Genomic DNA, 22,314 nt, shown 5'->3' with positions numbered 1-22,314 from the left:
AAAAAAACAATGGAGACACCGAGATACCAGAAAACAAAAATAAATTGGCTATAGGAAGTCCTTATTTATCAATAATCACCCTAAATGTAAATGGACTGAACTTACCAATAAAAAGGCAAAGAGTAGTAGATTGGATCAAAAAACAAAACCTAACCATATGCTGCCTTTAAGAGACACATTTTAGCTGAAAGAACAAATACAGACTTAAAGTGAAAGAGTGGAAAATGATACTCCAAGCAAATGGCATCCAGAGAAAATCAGGTGTAGTCATACTTACATCTGATGAAACAGACTTCAGGATAAAAAAAAAAAGTAACAAGAGACATTTTGTACTGAAAAAGAGGACAATACAACAAGAAAACATAACACTTATCAACACATATGTTCCCAAATAGGGACCACTGAAATATATAAAGCAACTACTAACAGAACTGAAGGAGAAACTGACAAAAACACAATTATAGTAGGGGACCTTAATATGCCATTGATAGCTATAAATAGATCATCTAAACAGAAAATCAATAAGGAAATATCAGCCTTAAATGACACAGTAGAACATATGGACATAACTGACATTTACAGAGCATTTCATCCTAGAATACTAGACTATACATTATTTTCTAGTGCACATGGAACGTTCTCAAGGATAGACTATATGTTGGGACACAAAACTTGCCTCCGCCAATTTAAGAAGATTGAAATCATAGCAAGCATATTCTCCAACCACAATGCTGGAGATCAACTGCAAAAAGAAAATGGGAAAAACCATAAATATGTGGAGATTAAACAACATGCTACTAAAGAATGACTGGGTCAAAGAAGAAATAAAAGGAAAGATCAAAAGATGCATAGAAACAAATGAGAATGAAAATACATCATATCAAAATCATTGGGATGCTGCAAAAGCAGTATTAAGAGGGAAATTTATGTCACTATAGGCCTATCTTTAGAAAAAAGAAAAATCCCAAATAAACAACCTAATGTTACATCTTAAAGAACTAGAAAACAAAGAACAAATGAAACCCAAAGTCAGCAGAAGGAAGGACATAATAAAAATTAGAGCAGAATTAAATGAAGTAAAGACAAAATGATAAGAGAAAAAAGTTAATGCAACAAAGAGCTGGTCTTTTGAAAAGATTAATAAAATTGACAAAACTCTGGCTAGACTCACTAAAGAAAAAAGAGAATAGACACAAGTAAACAAAATCTGAAATGACAGAGAAGTTATCACGGACATCACAGAAATACAAAGGATCATGCAAGAATACTATGAAGGACTATATGCCACCAAATTCAATAAACTAGAAGAAATGGACAAGTTCTTAGAAATATATAACCTTCTTAGACTGAATCACGAAGAACTGTACATCTAACTAGACCATCAGTAAGGAAGTTGAAATAGTCATCCAAAACTTCCCCAAAAGCAAAAGTTCAGGACCAGATGGCTTCACTAGTAAATTCTACCAAGATTTCAAAGATGATTTAATACCTGTCCTCCTCAAACTCTTCCAAAAAATTGATGAAGAGACAATACTTCAACACAAACAAAGAAAACTACAGCCCAATATCCCTGATGAATTTGGATGCAAAAATCTTAAATAAAATGCTAGCAAATTGAATACAACAGTACATCAAGAATATATATCATGATCAAATGAGGTTCATTCCAGGGGCACAAGGATGGTTCAACATATGCAAATTAACCAATGTGATACACTACATAAACAAAAGAAAAGATAAATATTATATGGTCATATCAATAGATGCCGAAAAAGCATTTGACATGATAAAACATCCATTTATAATTAAAGCACTTAATAAAGTGGGTATAGAAGGAAAGTACCTCAATATAATAAAGGCCATCTATGAAAAGCCCTCAGCTCTATCATAATTAATGGTGAAAAACTGCAAGCTTTTCCTCTATGATCAGGAACAAGACAGTGATGCCCCTATCATCACTGTTATTCAACATATGATATGTGCAAAGTAAATTTGGAGATTAGGAAATTAAATAGGATATTTTAGAAAATAAAGGAATAGAACATGTGTCATATATTTTAAAATTTTATTTGTAGAATTTTTAAAACACTATAAGAGATTGAACTATAGATATATAAGACAATAAACTTACCAAGCAGAGAGGCTCATTATAGTCAAATCAGGCAGAAGGTGGGATTTCTTGCTGATTTAAAGGAAAACTATAAGCAATGATTAAGATAGTGGAAAGAGTTGAAATTGAAAACAAATCTGTTTATAAATAAGCCTCCCCTCCCTCACAAAAACGTTAATAAAAAGTTTAATTTTTATTCCCTTAGAGGAAGACAGGGTATGTGAGAAACATAATAACCTATAAGTCTAATTATATTAAATAAATATCCACCTGTTATAATGAATGAGAAATGCTTCCTGGAGTTTTGCACCTTTGCACAAAGTGGCAGATTGATATATCTGAGGGGGAGCAGGTAGGCATGAAGGTTAAAAAATAGTAAGTGTCATGGATTCGCATTCCATTGTTTTTAATAGGTAGATAAATCCAGGATGGAGATATGGATCAAACATTATAACCAGAATGAGTGGTTTAATCTATTAAGAACTCCATGAATACATACAAGAGATACACAGTCCATGTTCCCAAGCTCAAAAAGATGACTTGTGAAAGGAGCTCCATGTTTTTATGTTTCCATCTGCCAAGGACAAGCCAAGAGTGTTTGCAGCTAGATCTTGGAACTTAACCTAACCAGAATATAAGCAACATTCGTTGTACTATGCCTTCATCTAGCAGAATGTGATGATATGTTTCAGGATTATTAGACACAGAAACTAGTACAATGCATAGGCCCTGGCATTGGCTAGAGAGAGAAAGAACTTGAGCCAATTATCCTGCACATTCTCCCCTCCACCCTTCAATATCAGAACACTGAAAATAATCCAGCTAAAACAAATTTTAAAAATGAAAAGAAAAACACCCCAACACTGATGACGTGCAGCCCCCCCACTGGTTTGGCTACGGTGGAGGCAAGGAAATTGTGGGTTGAAGGTATAATAAGAGCCCTCAGTTATTTTTAAAAAGCGATCATCGGTGGGTAGAGCTGCCACCTCCCCACCAACTGCCTCTGTGACTCACGGCCCGTTCTCCATCAGCCCTGGGGTGAAGGGATGGGGGTGGCTGGGTGATAGACCTTATGTAGTATTCAGTTGCCAGCTGAAAAGTTTGTCTAGAAATCCAACTGGTGGGAAGAGTTTCCCAAAGCATTACAATGCTTGATAACATTGTATCCAACAAGGATTGATAACATCCTTGATTAGGCCCAAACCAAACAGCAGATAAAGTAGTCGAAACTTATACAAATAAATATAGCAACATCATTATCATTCATAAGCTCTACTGCCATCACCACCATTGTACTGGATAAGCAAAATCAAGAACTGGGTGGGTTTTCTCCATTAAAGACTGAATAAATCATCAGCATTTATGAGCAGTGTAAATATGTATATTTATACCTGTTAAGACTATTTGCCTGCCCATTCTCATAGGGCTAAAATTGATTATATAAGTAAAAAGGGAAACAATATACAAATGCCAAATATTATTTTCAAATGTGTATTTGTCATATCTTCTTCAATTTGTTCTAAAGATAATGATCACCATCAGTGATGGCATTTTTGAGTACAATGAATAGCTGAAATTTTGAAGTATAAAATATTAATATGGCTTTTCCATTCTTTACCTAACATAAAACGATTATTTTCATTAAAATAAAACTTAAGAGTAAGTACTATATATTGATAAATTACGAATAAGGATTTTAAAGCTACTATTAACAAGAAAACCCTCCCTTTTTCCCCCAAATGGAGTAACAAGCTCAATGTTTATTTTCAGGTGTAGCAGCATGCCTTACATATTGAATATCTTCAGTAGGTATTTTTTTGGTGTAATTAGCATCAGTAAATTTTGTGCTATTATTGAGGATAACCACGTTAGAAGAATAAAACATTTTGTTCACAAAATACCGGTTAAATTGTTTAGCTAGAAGGTGATAAGAATTTTAACCGTTTTTTTTTTTTTTTTTTTTTTTTTGTCTAATGCTTTTATTTGAAACAAATAGTTGCACCAAGCAAGAGCTTACGCTCCCCACTCCAAATTAAAACAGAACACAGTAGGGGAAAACATCACTTGGCAGGGCAGTTCCAATATGTGAACATCTTCTCACTGTGTTTGGGGTAACTTCATTCATAAGCAGTCATTCTTACACAAAGTCTTAACCCCAAAGTACTAAGATCACACGAAAGGAAGTGGTCTTAATTTCATGTGTGGGGTAGTATGTTTTATAAATGCCAAAAGGTGGGAGAAGCACAAACACAACTCACTCTTTAAAAAAAACTAAATAATTCAAAGTAGAATGATACGTACCCCCTTTTCTCTCATAAGAAAAAGTAGCACTGGGATCTGACACCCAGATTTGGTTTTTATCCTGGACATTTAGAAAGTGTTCCCCCACATGACCTGCATCATTAGGGTTGTGGATAATAGTCCATTCACTTTGAAGAGGAAAATGTCTACTCCTTCCTCCTCTTCTTGCTTTCATGCTCATGTTCCTTGGGGTGGCTGCTATCTGAGGGTCATTTAGAGCCACCGTGCTTCTTCCAAAAACTTATCCAAACCAAAGCGATCTTCCTCAAACTGAACTGGTCCTTCCCGATCTTTTTGCCTACAATCTGAACCAGAAAACTCCTTACCGGGAACAAATCTGTTGGTCTTTATTCTGGCTTCCAGGTCATCACCATACATGCCCTTGTCCAGATTTTTACTGGACCTGTAAATATTCTGGGCCATATGTTTACCACCTCTCCAGGCTTGATCATAAACATTGTAAATTTCATCTTCTCCACCTGCAAAAACACTGTCCATACCCTTGGATTGGTTAAAGAGCCTCTGATCATACTGAACTTCATTGGAAGTCCGAGGATTGGGAAGTCCAAGAGCAATCACCTCACTGATATCTTGATTTTCATTTCTCTATAGTTTCGACCTCTTATCAGGAGCTGCCCTGGAAAGATTCCGGTCATGCTGTCTCTCTTTTCGCCTGTCATGCCAGATTTCATCCCCTCACGTGTGTCCCCATCCTCTTTTTCCACATGGGTTTTGATCCTAGCTCTTCTTTCCTTGGCTTTCTGGGCCATTTCTCTAAGTTTGTCTTCATGTTTCTCCTTTTCTTTTTGAGCCATCTTTCTCTCTACTTGAGCATGCATTTCCACAGCTTCACGAGAAAACCATTTATTTTTAAATAGAGTCTCAGGAGGATGGCAGGAAATGAAGTGCAAAGATGCCAAAATCACCAAGACTGTGGAGGAGATGGCAAACCCTTGAACTTCAGTGTGGATGAGAATGACACCGAGGAGCTCCTAGAAGTAGTTCCTGAGGAACTGACAAATGAGGAGTTCTTGGAGCCGGAACAGGAATGCATAGCTGAAGAAGAGGCAAGACAAAAGGAACTAGCAAGAGAACAAAAAAGAAGAACCTTCAAGAACATTCAGTGAAGCGTTTAGCAGAAGCTCTTGCAGACCTCAACAAATTCCTTCAAAAATTTAAAAACATGAACGCCAACACTGAAAGGTTTTTAGTAATAGAGAGCAATGTTCCTGGTGCATTACCTGCTTGCAAGCAAATCTGTGATGAAAAAAAGAAACAAACCAAGTTAACTACCATGTACATATTTCTGAAAAGAGGACAGCTCCTCAGGCAGGGCCTCAGACAGATCCTTGAGGAAGGATTCCAGAAGGCAGTATTATCATAGATGACAGCTCCATGCATGTTATTCCCCTGAAGACTTGCCAGTGGGACAAGATGTGGAGGCGGAAGGCAGTGATATTTATGACCCTGTGTAGGCCTGGGCTACTGTGTGTATTTGTTTCTTAGTTTTTAATAAAAAGTTTAAAACGTACAAAAACATTATAAATAGAAAAAATGCTTATAGAATAAGGACATTAAGAAAAAGTATTTCGTATAGGTGTACAATGTGTTTGTGTTTTAAGCTGTGTTATTACACAAAGCAAAAAAATTAGACACAAAAAGTTTATAAAGTAAAAAAGTTGCAGTAAGCTAAGGTTAATTTTTATTGAAGAAGGAAAAAATATATTTTTTAATAAATTTAGTGTAGCCTACGTGTACAGCGTTTGTAACCTCTATAGTAGTGTACGGTGCTGCATACATTCACTCACCCCTTGCTCACTGACTCAGGGCAACTACCAGTCCTTCAAGCTCCATTTACGGTAAGTGCCCTATATGGGTGGACTAGTTTTTTATCTTTTCTACCACATTTTTACTGTGCTTTTTCTATGGGTAGAAATGTTTAGATACACAAATACATTGTGTTACAGTTGTCTACAGTATTCAGTACAGTAACATGCTGTACCGGTTGGCAGCCTAGGAGAAATAGGCTATCCACCTACAAAGCCTCGGTGTGCAGTAGGCTAGACCACCTGGGTTTTTGTACATACCCTTTATGATGTTTGCACAATGACAAAATTGCATAACAACCCATTTCTCAGATCATGTCCTTCTTGTTAAGCAACACATGACTATACGTGGATTGAGGTTCACACTTGCCTGAGCGTTTTCAAACTCTTGCTTTATTAGGAGACTTCTGAATGCCTAAAGTCTTAGATAGATAGGACCTTGGGTTTCCTCAAAGGAAAGCTCAGGTGCAGCAGAAATTCCAGTTTCGTAGTAAAAGAATTCTCAGATCTTTCTATATATGGGTCGGCTTGGTCCCACCAGGAGAATTTCTACTATGTACTATTTCCAAGTGACGTTGCTATTTTAGTAGGTGATGAGGATATAGTGATGACCAAAATGGAGAAGGTCCTTCCTCTCATGGAAGTCATAATTTGGGGTTCCTGAGCTATTTGCTACCTATTTCTTAATCTCCATAACATATACTTCCTAAGTATACCTAAGTAGACTTTCTAAATACCACTTTCAAGCAGTAAGAAACAGGTAATCATCAAACAGAAAGGAAATGTGGGGTAATGGCTTCAAGTGATATCTCTGGAATCAGACGGCTTGGGGTTAAAATCCTAGCTCTGCTGTGCACTTGATTATTATCAAGGGCAAATGATTTGTCCTCTCATACCTTAGTTGACTTTTCTGTAATATCGAGATAATATTTGTACCTTCATCATAGGGTTGTTGTGAGGCTTAAATGAGCTAATAGAGGTGACACTTGGAACAGCATCTGGCACACAATAACTGCTCTGTAAGTGTTAGATATTTTAATTAACTTTATTTAATATTATTTATATATCACAGTCATCAAAGGGTTGCAGTTATTATTTGTGACATGTTTTAATGACAAGAGGTATCTCCTCTGGCTAGAAGTATGTTTGAAAAACATAGTTTTCATTTGGACAAGTTCGCTTTGTTGGAGAAAGGTTATTCTTTTGTATTGTCCTTTAGTTTACCTGAAACTTCTCCTGTGTTCAAGTATAGGATAAACCCATCATTTGTGGGCTAAGATCTTAAATTGAAATCATGGCTAAACAGAATAAGCTCAGTTCAGAAATCTCTGCTGAATAAAATAATGGAAGTGCCCATTATACTAAATTTAACCGAATACTAAAATTTAACCAGAATACTAAAATTTAACCGAATTTTGCATGAAGCTTAGCAAAGATAACCTTGCCCCAGCCAGTGAGATTTTAGTGTTAAAAATAAAAAAGTAGATGAGTCAATAACTCTAGGGGATATGAACATTTATAAATATTTTAATGATAGCAATATGATTCCATCTCATTCTTTTCTTTCCTGAAGTGGGAAGCTGCAGGTTTTATTGGGTAGAGCTTGGGTCTCTCCGGTAATCAGAGCACTCCTTTTCCTAACTTCACATATGTATTATTGCAGGGCACCTTTCATGGCCTGCAGTGTTGACCTGCAAGCCAGAGAAAAAGCTCTACAGAGTTGATAGAGGGAGTGATTTTGCTAGATCACCACTTGAAGTTTTCTAATGTAGCTTGAAGTTTTCTAAAGTACAATTTTGCAAGAGCTCTATTTGGCGTAAGTCATTCTCGGTCAACATTTTATTCCCTTCAAGGTTAAACAAATTAGTGGTTTAAGTTCTTTCTTCTGGTAGACCCTCAAAATATGTTATTTTAATTTCTACCTAAATCCACCAACCTAAAACCTTAAATGTTACTGATTTTCTCCCTTGTAACACTAAATTTAACTGTTGAGATTGTGACAAACATTGTGCTTTTCTTCTATCTCCTAAACTTTATATTTAATGTTATACCTTTTTGATATTTTAGATTTCTGTGGTTACTTTTCTTTAAAGTTCTAACTGCCTTTTCATTTACTTTTAATGGTAGGTATGCATGCTTGATGTAGCTCTGATCTGTATGATTTCCTTCACTTTGTATTTGCGACTACAGTGTTGTGATCCAAGTGGTACCATTGAAAACCCCTCCATAGAAGCAGGGTGCCGAGAGCAGTTTTGTGACTACCAAGTTACTGTGGTAGCTATTGTATTTTGACTCATTAAGTTAGAAAAAGAGGCTTTAGATCTTACATATTCCAATTCTATGAATTTTTCAGGCCACAAATAAAAAAGCAAATACATTTCTTGTTAAAATAAAGGAAATCTTTTTAAGGGGAAGGAGTTTGCTGGTTTGTTTGATTATAGAACAGAAAAGAATAATACCAATGAAATGATTGAGTCAGTTCCAAATAATAATAAAAATATGCATAAAACAGTGAAAATAATACACCTATAATAAGTAGTTATTGTAAAATTGGGAAATAACACCTAATAAATAAACACCTAATTTATTTTTACCTAATAAATAGCGTACTCTGTGCTTTATAATTACTATTAGATAGATGTTTTTATGCCATACTATATACCATGCAATACAGCAAGGACACTGTGTGGCAGCAAAAAATTGAAGATGTTTGCCCCAAATCACATAGTAAGTATAAAGGCTAGAGTTTTGAACTCAGATCTGTCTGACCCCCAAATCTTGCTCTTCACACTTAATCTTTTTTTTTTCATTTTCTTTTCATTTTCTTTTCAAAGACAATACTGATCTACAGGTCAACCTCTCCTTGCCTCTCTTGAGTCCAAGACTTAACTATAAGTAAAAGCCTGTTATTCTTGAAAACAGTGTGGTAGTCAAGGAGAAGATCACCTAGGGACTGTTTGTCATTTCTGAAAGGGAAGCTTACAAGGGAAAACTTGATCAACTGTAGTGTCAGACCACTTAGTGTTATTCTCATGGTGGGAGTACTTTCCCCAGAAACTTTCTGAATTGAAGAGATTAGAAAAAAGAGAGACCATTATAAATATACAATTGTCAACAGGGATTGCCATTTTATATATGTATATATATTTACAAATGCAAAATCTACCCTCCATTATCTTTTCAGCTAGGAGGAAAGCTTTATAATTCTAGGCATTTTGTTTAGGAGAGAAGTACTGAGTACCATATGGCATGTCTGCTGTGAGAAGATGTGGTACACTATTTTATCATCTAGAGAACAGCACTGGGCAACAGAGCAGGATTGATGTCGTGGACCATGGAGCCAGGAATAGTCAGGGATGAGCTTGTCAGTCTCCTCTAATCTGTCAGCATGTATAACCCACAAGTCACCACATTCTCCAAACACGGGGCAAATTCTGGAGTATCCCCAAGTGTGAGAGTCCAGACAGCAAGGGACTCAAAGAAAACAGAACTTAAAGTTCTCATGATTTCTTAGGCTGGACTTAAAGGAGGGTCCAAAGTGGTAGATCTATTCTGGTAAAACCCTAGAATGCATCTGAAGAGTCAGGAATTCTGGGGCCTTCTTTGTCTCTGGCTTCCCATGGGTCTTTCTCATCAGTTCTCAAATTGTATTGTTTGGCTTAAAACATAACAAGCCTTTAAGAGATGAGAGGTGGGTTGGATGTGAGTGGAGTGTGATGTCTGAGACACCACCCTTAATCAAAATTTCGTATGGTATGTATCATGCGTTGTTTACGTTTGGGGTTGCAAACACACATACACACACACACATCCATATAAGTAATTCTAACAACAAAGACTCTCTTTTGTGGAGATCACTGATCCTGTTTTTAGAGTTCTTCATAAAAGTTCAGCTGTAAACTCCTACCACCAGGAAACATTCTAGGTTAAAGAGAATTAAATGCATCTGGAAAAAAAATAATGAAGGGAAATAGTGAAGGAAATCATTGGGTTTCAAAAAGAAATTTTATAATTTTTTAAGAAAGCCAAAGATTCTAGTTTTGGGGCTATTTACAAATACTACAAATAGAAAAGGAAATCTCTCTCTTTCTCTCTGACACACAAACACAGGTTGTAATAAACTAAAATATAAAGGAATAGATTGGGTGGCTTAAATACTTTTCCTTTTCTCCCCAAGGTTATAAACATTGTGCCTGAGTTATGTTCTCATTAAGTCTCTGAAAAATGCACTGCCACAGTTAGTACAAAGTCCTTTGTAAACAGTAAAAGTCTCAAAGGTGCCTCCACACTTAGAAATAATCATTTACTCTGTCAAATTAATATGAAATTGATGGAGAGCAGATGCTACTGAGAAAGAATAAGTAAATATTTGATAGCCAGTTTGACAAATAGAATTAAATAACACTCTGTGTACTTATCTTTTTAAAAAGATAAGCAGAAACATAAAATATGGATTTTGAGTTATTTCATTCTGAAACTGGGTGAGTGAGACCCAATGATGTTGTAAATGACAAAGAAGAATGAGACCAGGCGTCCAAAGTAACACTCAGATTCGGTAACTCTTTCTTACATAAAACATGTGCTGAACCAAACAAACATTTCGATGCCTAATTAAATAAGTCCAGGCCATTTATGAATCCTGCTGACATTTAGGGGAGAGTTTAGAATGTTTTAAGGTTAAACCTCAGACCTAGGCTCTTGTGCCTCGAATTAAAAAAAAAAAAAAAGACAGACTTCTTCATGGCTTCAGAGGATGCTGATAAGGAGATAATGACTCCTTAGGAAATACAGAAGAATTCAATACCTGTTGGCGGTCCACTTGGCTTGATGTAACATATTAGGCACTAAAGTCCCCAGTTCTCATGAGCCTCCTTATGATTTCTGTCTCAGCAACCCTTCTAGGCCATACGCCTCTATGGTAAGAATCTTTTAAGCCGGCCACACTGGATAAAAACCACACAGCCAACTGGGTATAAGAATGAGCTCCAAGCCAGAAGGCCCTGACTGCTGCCCCGTCCCAAACGACACTGTGCAAAGCCAGGATGACCTCACAGGATGGAGGCAAATTCCTCCTTCATTAGTCTCTAGAGATGATTCTTGCGCCTTGTATCATCTGTCAAAAAATCACATAGAGTCCTTTCTTTAGCCTAGGGTCATGAACCTTCCGAAATTGTGTGCAAATGTTTGGGAGTGTGTACAGTCAGTTTCTCTTCTGGGTAGAGGACCTATAACTTCCTAAAAGGTTTTTGAACATTAACTACCCCCACCCCCACTACCACCGTGATTAAAGGTCTTACTTGGATGATTTCAGTTGGTGCTTTGAAAGTGAATCCCAGTTATTGAGATGATATTTTATGGTGATGTATTTATCTAGAAGGGTATTGTTCAGTAAACTAGCCACTAGCCATTTGTGGCCATCAAACACTGAAATAGCGTTAATCTAAATTGAGTCATGCTGTGAATGTAAAATACGCACTAGATTTCAAAGACTTAGTACAAAAGTGTAAAATATCTCATTATTAATTTTATATTGATTCCATGTTATAATAATATTATTTTGGATATATTGAGTTAAGCAAAAAATATTAAAATTAATTTCACCTGTGAATACTAGAAAATTTGAGTATTATATGTAAGATTGGGATTATATTTCTATTGGATAGTGGTGGCCTGGACTGTGCAACTCAACATAGTACAGATATACAGAAAAGTGAAATAATTATTCCATAACTACTAGAAGGCACTTATCCTTAGAGGGAGGGAAGGGAAGTAAGAATGTGCCAGCACTGAGTAAAATGCTTTTCTTATATTAATTCACTGGATTCTCACAAATCCCCTGTGAGGGATATAATATTGTTAAGAGAATTCCCAAGAAAACAGAGAGTCTCATAACCATTCTCCCTGACTTTAATTCCTGAACCAACAATGACAATCCATTATTTTAATAGCAACAGTTATGTCTTTTTAAATTGAACTAAATTAGCAGTATAATAGTTAAAATGGTTGAATACACTAAAAGTGCTGTGCTTATGACCCTACGCTTAAGAGTGAAACACACTAGACTTGTAATTGGGGCTCTGTCAGTTACTACTACCTGTGTATCCTGGGAAAGTGGATTAGGGCCTCTAAACTACAGTTTCTTACTCTTCAGTACAGATGAGAGAATAAATTGAGATAAGTACATGCTCAGCAGTGCTTTGCATTGGATCTGGTTCCATAGTAAATAACAAATATAAGTTGTTTGTTATTGTTATTATCACTATGAAGAGGTCAGGCTGACTGGAGGTTAATCTCAGTGCTGCAACTTAAAAGTTATTTTATAACCTTGTGTGAGTCTCTGTTTTTCTCAACTGCATAACGAGAATAACATTTTCTACTTCATAGAGTATCTGAGATTAGCGATCTCATTCAGGACACTTAGCATGTGCTTGGCACAAAGGAAGGAGTTCATATTAGGCAGATATTTTATTTTCTCCTTCTGTCTGCTTCCTTCCATACAATGACATAATGGCAAAGCGCCTGAACTCAGGAGCTACACACGCTGTGTTCAAGTGTAGGGTCTGCTGTTTTCTAGCTATATAACTTTAAGCAATTTATTTAGCTTGTTTGTCTCAGTCTCCTCATCTGTCAAATGGGGTTATTGTAAGAAGTAAGCAAATTAATCCATGTAGAAAGATAATGCCTGGCACATAATAAGTGCTCAATAAATGTTAACCATTTTAATAACCACTGTGATTAGTTTTTAGTTTCTTGTGTTCTATTCTTCCTTTCATGCTTTCACTGTTTTTCTTTCTGTTTTCTTTTTCCCCCCAGCATATCCCTTGGGCTTCCAGAAACACTCATTAATATTATGTGAATAAATTGGTGATATTTTGAACTAAAATTACTACCACAATCTTGATCAGTGTGTTTACTTTGCATCATAAAGCAATTTGAAAAGAATGTGGTCATGACAGATACATAGCATTTTTATGTTACCCATTAAGTTAAGTTTCATCATAGCCAGTCAAGAAGTTAAGATTCTGAGAACATTTTAAAACAATTACAGATATTCGTCACATTTGAAACCCAGCTGGCCAAGCCCTAGCGCTGTTGCAGAGCTGGCTAGATAGACACTTTCAACCACCTTGCAAAGTGTGGCACCCACAGATCCTTATCAATGGGTGTGATGAGCATAATGAATAGGACCACTCCACGTGTTTCCATGGCTCCACGGCAAAGTACTACCGTGTTTCCCCGAAAATAAGACCTACCCGGACAATCAGCTCTAATGCATTTTTTGGGAGCAAAAATTAATATAAGACCGGGCCTTATATTAATTTTTGCTCCCAAAAAATGCAGTAGAGCTGATTTTCCCACTGGGTCTTATTTTTGGGGAAACACGGTAATAGAAAATAAGAAGTGAAGCTGACTAACCAACCTACAAATACTGAGGCATTGTACTGGTAGGAATCTTAAAAATTACTTAATTTTTCACCTTTGGATAAAAGACACATTTATTTATAAAGCCTTTTAGAGAAGAACAGATTAGGAGGACTTTCCATTTGTCTTCCTCATTTTGGTTAAGTGTTTATTTTAACCAGCTTGTTATTGCTTTATATCTTTTTAAACTTTCAACACCCTGATGAGTTTTGTTTCCATGACACCAATCTGGACATACAACTTCGCTAAACTCCTTTATTGTCTTAGAGTAGAACATATATTACAGCCAATCAGATCAGCATTCTTTTCAACTAAATAATTGGCGTGACTTTACATAATCTAGTACAACCTATTTCCTTTAGAACCTAACTTAATACATCTTTTAATCCCAAGTGTCATGGTTGGCATTGAAATCTCTACTGAATATCTCAAGACCCCATTCATCAGGCAAAGATAATTTCCATGGAATACATCATGTTAATGACAATAGCTTGTCTCATTTTTAACATATTTGGCTCTGTTTCTTTCGTGGAAGTCAAAGGAGACGTGTTAAGCATTTGAGAATTTTAGTTAGTTCACTGAGCCTCTGCCTTCAGACTCTTTTCAAGATCCAATGATTTTGCATGAAATGAAGGAAATTAATTTTGAAAGTATATGAAAGATGAAAAGGTAACTACGTTGCTACTTCTTGTTTAATGAATTGCTTTCACTTCGTTTGCCTTTGTACTTTAGAAAGAAAAAACTGCACAAATTTCTTCTGTTTTGAGCAGTGAAAAATGTTTAATAGGATGCTAATTAATATGCTCAGATACAAAATCACACTTTTCTAGGATGAATAGTAAGTGTGAGTCTTAGCAATTTAGGAGTTTTGCATGGGCACTTCCATGTTCCCTTTTTCTCTGTTTTATAGTGGATCAGATGACACTACTATTTGTCTTTTAGCACAAAGGGGGCAAAATTGCACAAGTTGCTCAAACAGTTTACAATGTTAGTTTTATAAGGCCATTTAGTGCCCTTACATTTAGAAAACGAATGTGTAGAAGTGTGGGATCTAACTGTTTATTACCTACTACTGAATAGTTTTTCTTGACCAAAATGTGTGACACTTTGAGAAATTCATACTTCCTTTAAAAAGAAGAAAAAGTAATGACTTCGCCTAATGACTAAAACTGTATGTTTGTTTCCAAGATGACCTTTATGTTTTTCTGACATTTTTACTGGACAAACAGAAATAATTGGACTTTAGCACAAACGATTGCCTTCGATTCTAGTGTTCAAACTCAAGCGCAGGAAGGAAATAACAGTTTACCTTTAGAAACTTCCCAGTCTTGAGTTCTGAACCTCTCCTTGCCACATTATGTTCTATATCCTTCTCTTCCAATCTCCTCGTGTTCCTACTACACATTTAAAAAATCCTGATCATGGGAAGGGGATAATGAGTGATAAAATTTAAAGAATTACTCCTTGTGGAAGGCGTTGCATTTTTAGTGAAGTGAATGTAGTGAAATTGTAAAGGTGGACATTCAGGTATCTATGATGTCAGAAAAACAAATGAAGAAAAATTTAGTCCTTTTTGGTGGATAGCAACCCATTTCTTTGACTGTTAACCAAATCAGTTCCTCCTGGGGATAGCTGAATCTTCTACCAGTGTAAAAGTTGGTTAAGCTCAAACATCTTATTTTAACCTAAAACACATTATGTTTATTTTCTATTTTGTTGATGTCAGAATAAAGTATTTTCTTTGAATATGTTAGGAGTAATTGAACCTCTGATTTAACTTTTACGTAAACCACATCTACCATGTCGGATCTAATTTCCAGGTTTTTTCCTTTAAAAATAGAAAGAGATCTTAACAATAACTGCAGAGCATTCTGGTGCAACCCAACTTCTGCGTTTTTTCTACTTTTTCTTTTTTTTCCCCTCCAGTTGTTGTGTGTATACCATATTATTGTTTTTGCGACATAACATTTGCATGGAATAATGGCTCTTTCATTCTCATTGCTGTATAGAATTCCATTGTCTCAATACACCATAATTTATTTATCCATTTTGATGTTGATGGACCTTTGTATAGTTTTGGTTTGGAACTTTCACAAATACTGCTGCTACAAATATTTGGACAGTATTTTAATGATCCTATCATGCGTTTCTGTTGGGTATATATCATGGAGTAGCATTGCTCCATGGGTCTCAGAATGCATATCATCAGCTTTAGTAGATAGTGCCAAATAGTTTTCCAAAATGGTTGTACCAATATACTCCCACCATTGGTTTGTGAGTTCCAGCTGCTTCACATCCTTGGCAACCATTGGTACTTTCTGTCTGTTTAAATTTTCTTTCTGTAGAATTTTAGCCATTCTGATGGGAGTGTTTTGTCAGTATTTCTTTATTCATCTATTTCAGACATTATAACGAGTGGGAATATAGTTCACTTTCTTCCCTCTCTTTTCTGTTTTCTCTCCCTTCTTTCCTCAATTTTAATGGTTATATTATTTTCAGTTTTATTATTATCTTTATAATTTTATAACATTTACTTTAGTGATTTTCTCTTAAGTTTTAAATAAAATTTTAGAAAATATCTATAGATTTAGGAAGAGAGAAAATTGTTAATGTACATATAAATTCATACAAATGCATCAATGAAAAACAAAGAGGGTTTATACTAAAAAATCCTATAAATCATAATAGTGTTTGAAGAGTAGAAAGCTAGGGAAATTGGAGGATTTTATTTATTCTATGTTGAGGGAATGATCTACAGAAAAATTAAAAATAAGAAGAAGGGAGGGAGGGAGGGAAAGAGAGGGAGAGAGAGAGAGAGAGAGAGAGAGAGAGAGAGAGAGAGAGAGAGAGGAGAGAAGAGAGAAGGAAGGCAAGAGAGAAACAGAGGGAGTGTACACTAGGGAGGGAGGGAGGGAAGGAGGAAAAAAGAGGAGGGGAGGAAAGAAGGAAGGAAGGGAGGGATGGAGGAAGGGAGAGAGCGAGGAAGGAAATGAACAGTGTAGATATGAAGCTAGATTCTCTGACCTGCAATGACTTCTGTAGGAAGGACTTGATGAGGTGTGTAACCGGGAAGGCTTGTCAGCAGGTTATTTCAGGGAAGATATGAGATCATGTTTCACTGAGAAGGAGAATAATTTTTCAGGAAGCTATCACCCAGAGAATTTCATCCATATAGATGGCCAATTTACGTAAACCAGGATAACCCTAACACTCCTTTTCTTGATTAATATACGTGGGCTTTGGGGGATTTTTTGTTTGAGTTATAAGAATAATTATTTCAGTTCTTATGCTTGTGTGGCTTGTGTAAGACTCAGTCCTCATGTTTACTGCAGGGAATCTAATCATCACTAAAAACAAATTCTACATCCTGTCTCCTGTTTCATAGGTATTGACTAATCCCACCTCACCGTGAGTCTAGTCATAGTGATTAAGCTTTTTGTGAATTCACAAAGCAGTCGGCCCCCAATTCACTTCACACTCACCATTTTCACATTTGTTTTAATATGCGAGAGTGCTGATTCTGACTTTGATCCTCCGTGGTGTAAGGATGTGCATAACACAAGAAACGAGACTGTTTAGCTTCAGAGAAATTTTAGGGGACTTGTAAAGGCCAGCTTCAATTACTTGATGACTATCATGAAAAAGAGAACATAGGTTAAACGAGTGTGATTCCAGAGTTTAAAATAAGGGTACAAGGCATGGGTTTTAACTTAGTGTATAAGGATAGGCTTCCCAATGCTTAAAACTATTGAACAATAAAACGTTCTGCTTAGGAAAAAGAAGATAATGTAATGCTGAAGAATGAATGCTTAGGTTGAGGGTGAATGATAGCATGTTGGGGTGCTAAGATCAGACCTCCAAAGAGCTCTATCTCACTCTGAGACTCTGTGATTTGTATTAAACTTGATCTAAGATGCCACCTATTATAAAAAACATCCTGATTTCAGAGAGGTTAAAAGCATAAATAATTGAGGGTGGTGACATTGAAGAAATACCATTCACATTCTTATTTTTTGAGGAGAGTTTTTAGATCACACATACCTTTGTAGTTTTTATCACTTTCTCTGTTTACCCAACCCTCTCATACTTTGCTTGATCTAGTTAGTCCCCGAGTGTGCCTGGGGGTTTACACATACTGGAAAAGACCAAAGGAAAATATATTTTTTATTAACCCTCTTACAGTAAGTACAGGCCATGTGATCTAGAGCAAATGGCGTTTGGAGAGAGTTTATTCTGATTATAGACTCCTGACGTACTCAACAGACTAGTAGGGCCATGTAACTTTCATGGGGTTCCTAGGGCTAATAGAGCACTGCGGGCATTTGACATTTTCTTGAGAATTTTTTTGGGATACTACTTAAAGTTTACTTTTTAGAATATTTCATAACATATTTTGATTGATTCATACATAAAGATTTATATATTTATGTTTTGATTTTATATAGAATATCTATTAATTAACAATATAAGTAATTTTTGCCTTAATCTTGATCTAGTAATATTCACATTCTTTAATGCCTAGAAACCATGGAGAAGAAAAGGTTTATGTTATACTTCCCATTTGCTTTTTTAACATGTTAATATTTACCTTTGTAATTACAGTGACTCTTACCAGTAAAGTTAAGGGAATGGCTTTCAACCCTGATTCCAGAATTTCAATGCTGGTGATTTTAAATGTCTTCTTAGCTTTGATGCTGTCATTCTCTTCTAATTTGGTAAAAAATATGATAGACTTTCAATCTACTTTTCCAGTTCCTGACTATTAGGAAATTTGGAGAGCACAAATGAACATCAGAAGAGGAAAGGGTCAATTTTCTGCTTGCCTGTAATCACATCTAATTTAGCGTCTTGTACAGTTCCCAGACATTTTTGGTACACGTTAAGTGCAAAAAAGAAATGCAGAGATCATCTTCAAACAAGGCTTTAAAACTACTACTGTAAGATAAGGGCAATCCAAAGTTCATTTTTAGACCAAACAAACTGAAAAAAAAAAATGACATACGCAATCACTACTCATCATTAAATTTTTCTAAGTATGTGTAAAAATCTCATCAGTTGCTGTGAGTGCTAATGGATGTGCTGATACCACGGTTCTTGACAGATACCCGTGATAGCAGGGTTCTTTTCCCCTTAATGATGCAGGTGAACCACAGTTTCAGGGCTCTGCGAGGTGAGTACACTTGGATTAAGTGCCTTGGTGCATATGTGAAGGCCCACTTAGTTCCTTTTCAGGGATTTTATAATTATACCTAAAGAGTGAACTTGCAAGGCATCCACATTAGCTTTTCATTGACTAGGGGTTTTCCCCCTATATTCCCCTTTGTTGACAAGTAAAGGAAAAGATAAATATTTACTTTAAGTCATAATTTGCTGACCTTTACTCTATTTCCCAATTGATATTTAGTTCTCATACCCGTCTAATTTGTAAACTATGCATAATCATTTTGATTTATGTTTGTGAGGGGGAGGAATCTGGACTGAATTATTATACTTCCATGAAATGCCAGTAATAATTTCAAATCCATGAACTTAGATAGGAAGTGAGAAACTGCAAAGTGGAGCCTGTGGTTTTCTCATTAAATGGCATTGTGTGCTACAAACATTGCTTAGAGTCTCATTTTGTTTAATATGAGTGTGTGATTTCTGGACACAGAGGATTGTTTAAAAGGTAGGAAGTATGCTCTGTGAGTCCGTTTGCTTAAAATGACAGGATTAATATTAATGTAGCACTACACACAGGTACACAGCTGTGGGATTTTAGAGTTCTGTATTTCATTTCCGTAACCTAGTCAGTTCCAAAACCCCTGCTTAATCAGACTGACCACTGACAACTCAGATTATGATTTTCACAACTGGCACCACAACACCAATTTTCCTACAGCATTTTCCATCCTCTCGCCTTTCCTCTTAATCCCTTTTCACCTTTTCCTCCTGGGAGGACCTGACATTATTCAAATAGGAGGGAGAATGCTCTATTTCAGAAAGAAATGAAACACATCTGTTGCCATTGCAACAGATAAGCAACCAGACAGCCCTTTCAACCATGAGCAATTTTAGGCCTCCTTCCCTCTAATAATGAGTAAGGTCATTTTTTCAGCTTTTGTAAATGTGTGATGCCCCCTACAGCCCTCTCTCCTCTGATCAAGGACATTCTTGAAGAGGAGGACCGCTCAGTCCGGGAAAATAATTGACACGAAACATATGAGGGCGGCCAGCGTTCCTTCTAAAGAGCAGAAGGCAAACACATGAAACTCGGCGGAGGTGGCCTTGTCAAAGAACATACATACAACACACAGGAGCTCACATATCCTCATTGCTTAGGTGCTGTACCACCCTTGCCCCAGGAATGAAAGGGTAAACTGAATATCCCAATCCTACCCTGGGGAGAAAAACGAGTTGATTAAGAAGTATTAACCTCCTCTTCCCTTGCATGGACCCTCCTCTGCCCTGTCCCCATAGTATAGGTCCTTGAAGGTGCTTAATTGCGGTTAGAGTTACAAGAATCACCCGGGGAGATTTTAATAACCCGGTTCCCAGGCCACAGCCCATCCAATTAAATTAGACTCTGAGGAATATAAGCATTAACAACAACAACAACAACAACAACAACAACAACAACATATTTGGGTAATTCCGATGTACAGCCAAGTTTCAGAACCAGTGGGCTAGTCTGAGCAAGACTGAGAAGGAATTAGCATAACGTCTGGCAAGGAGATGGAGCTCCACTCTCAGCAAGGATACTTAGGAGGCAGTTGTTGCTGCAAAGAGGAGAAAGAAAGGAGGGCAAAGTTGCACGCTTCCTGTTTGTCTCCAAGTCCAATGGAGTCTCCACCCACCCAATGTGGGTAACCCAGGCTTGCACCTGCAGCTCCAGGTGGGGTGAGGTTGGTCACCAGGCCTGGGGGCCTGGGCGGGGTGGAGTGACTGCAGGTAGCTATCCAGAGGCTCATTAATAGCCCCAGGCGTGGGCCGCGCGCCCTCCCGGGAAGGCGGCGGCTGCGGCGTGGAGAGCAATTTGGGGCGCAAAAGGAAGCTGGCTGGAGCGCAGGTGGCGCTCGCAGCCCCAGCCCGCAGTTCAGCCAATCGCCGGCGCAAGCGCAGCCTGGTGGCGGCGGCGGTGAGGGAGCGCGGGGCTCCCGCCGGAGTCTGCCGAGCCGAAGGCGGCGCCTACAGCGGTCGGCGCGCGGGCTGGCGTGAGACCCGGCGGCGAGAGGAGGCGGAGAGAGCGCGCTGGGCGCCGGGGGGTTGCCCGGGCGAGACAGGCGAACTTAGCATGGGGAAGAAGTGGAGGGACGCGGCGGAAATGGAGCGGGGCTGCTCGGACCGCGAGGACAGCGCGGAGAGCCGCCGGCGCAGCCGGAGCGCCAGCCGGGGCAGGTTTGCCGAGTCGTGGAAAAGGTTAAGTTCCAAGCAGGGGTCCACCAAGCGTTCGGGGCTCCCGTCGCAGCAGACGCCGGTGAGTGGCCGAGAGAGCCCTTGGGGGTCTCTCCTCCCCGTTCTCCCTCCTCACGCGAGTCGAGCCCTTTCCATGGTGCTGAACTTGCCTCCATAGGTGCTCCTGCCAGGGAACTTGTGGAACCGGTTCTAATGCGAGAAAGTGGGAGCTGTGAGGAGGGGGAAGAAGGAATGACTTCCCTTTCTTCAGTCACGGAGAGTCTTCTGACGTCTCTGGTGTGTCTGCAAAAATGAAAACCATGTTTTAGAGGCGAGGGGCTCACTGTCAGATCGTTAGAGTTTTGCAATTAACAGAGCGTGTACGATGTCAAGTGTGTTGTTGTGACTCATATATACGTCCCGGGGTTCTGCCTGTGCAGCTCCTTCGGAGGTGCTCTGCATCCGTTGAATTAGGGAGGAATAGAAAGGGCGTGCTAGATTTTCACTCTTTTAACAGTTGCTCGTTTCCATCCCACACCCCCACTATGTTAATGGGTGCGTTTAATTATTTGCAGAATATCATTTGCATGCAGAGAATGGCAGAAATATCCCAGGTGCTTATAATCCCACTGTTAACATATACAGCGTTTAGAAAACAGTTTTCGCATGTGCCAGCTCCTCCTCAGTGCCTAATTAGGGTCATAGAAACGCTCAAGTGAAAACGATAAGTACAGTTGATAAAAACTTTAGCTGCATTTGCATTTTTATTATTTAAATATTATCTGTTTTCCATCAGCCTAGAGGAAGAGAACTCTGTTCTAGAAGAGAGTGCAGAACCCTCCTGTTGCTCATAGGGAAAAAGGATACACCACTTTTAACTTCCAAAACATTATTAAGGACACCAGCATATGTGTGTGTGTGTGTGTGTGTGTGTGTGTGTGTGTGTGTATGTGTGCACTTATGCTTTACATACAGAGGAGCTGACAGCAGATATTGCATGGTGAAGAGAAACTGAATTGATCAAAAGAAAGGATGGTACATAAGCATTGTATTTCATAGCATGAATAATGTTACCCTGCTCTGTTTTTGAGGGGTTGCCATTGAAGGATAAAAATTAATCCCTGAAAAACAGGACGTTTAAAACATTACTTCAACAGAATGAAATATAAACACATTAAAATTTATGGTGTGTTTATTTCGTTTGCTTGTTCACAAAAACTACTAGCAAAACAATGTTATTAAATTTGAAATATTTTTCTATAATATGTGGTGTGTTTTGTG

General features: G+C 37.6%; 1 protein-coding gene across 7 annotated transcripts in view; it reads left to right on the top strand.

The window, feature by feature from the left end:
* TRPM3 (transient receptor potential cation channel subfamily M member 3) overlaps nt 1-22,314 on the top strand; it is an 821,435-nt gene that overhangs the window by 65,941 nt on the left and 733,180 nt on the right. For 6 of the 7 annotated variants that reach the window (XR_013994426.1, XM_081066266.1, XM_081066273.1 and 3 more), the window contains exon 1: nt 20,923-21,115. The exons of the other annotated variant lie outside the window; for it this stretch is intronic. Coding sequence is in view for 5 of the 6 variants with exons in the window: in XM_081066266.1 (XP_080922392.1) it covers nt 20,933-21,115 (183 nt within the window). In the remaining variant the exon portion in view is untranslated. Of the gene's footprint in view, nt 1-20,922; nt 21,116-22,314 lie in introns of those variants that run through there. 7 annotated transcript variants of the gene reach the window in all.

This window comes from Rhinolophus hipposideros, assembly GCF_964194185.1.
Source record: "Rhinolophus hipposideros genome assembly, chromosome: 11".
In the NCBI taxonomy this organism is placed as follows: Eukaryota; Metazoa; Chordata; class Mammalia; order Chiroptera; family Rhinolophidae; genus Rhinolophus; species Rhinolophus hipposideros.
The sequence above is the reverse complement of the archived record's forward strand: the minus strand, read 5'-3'. Positions and strand labels throughout refer to the sequence as shown.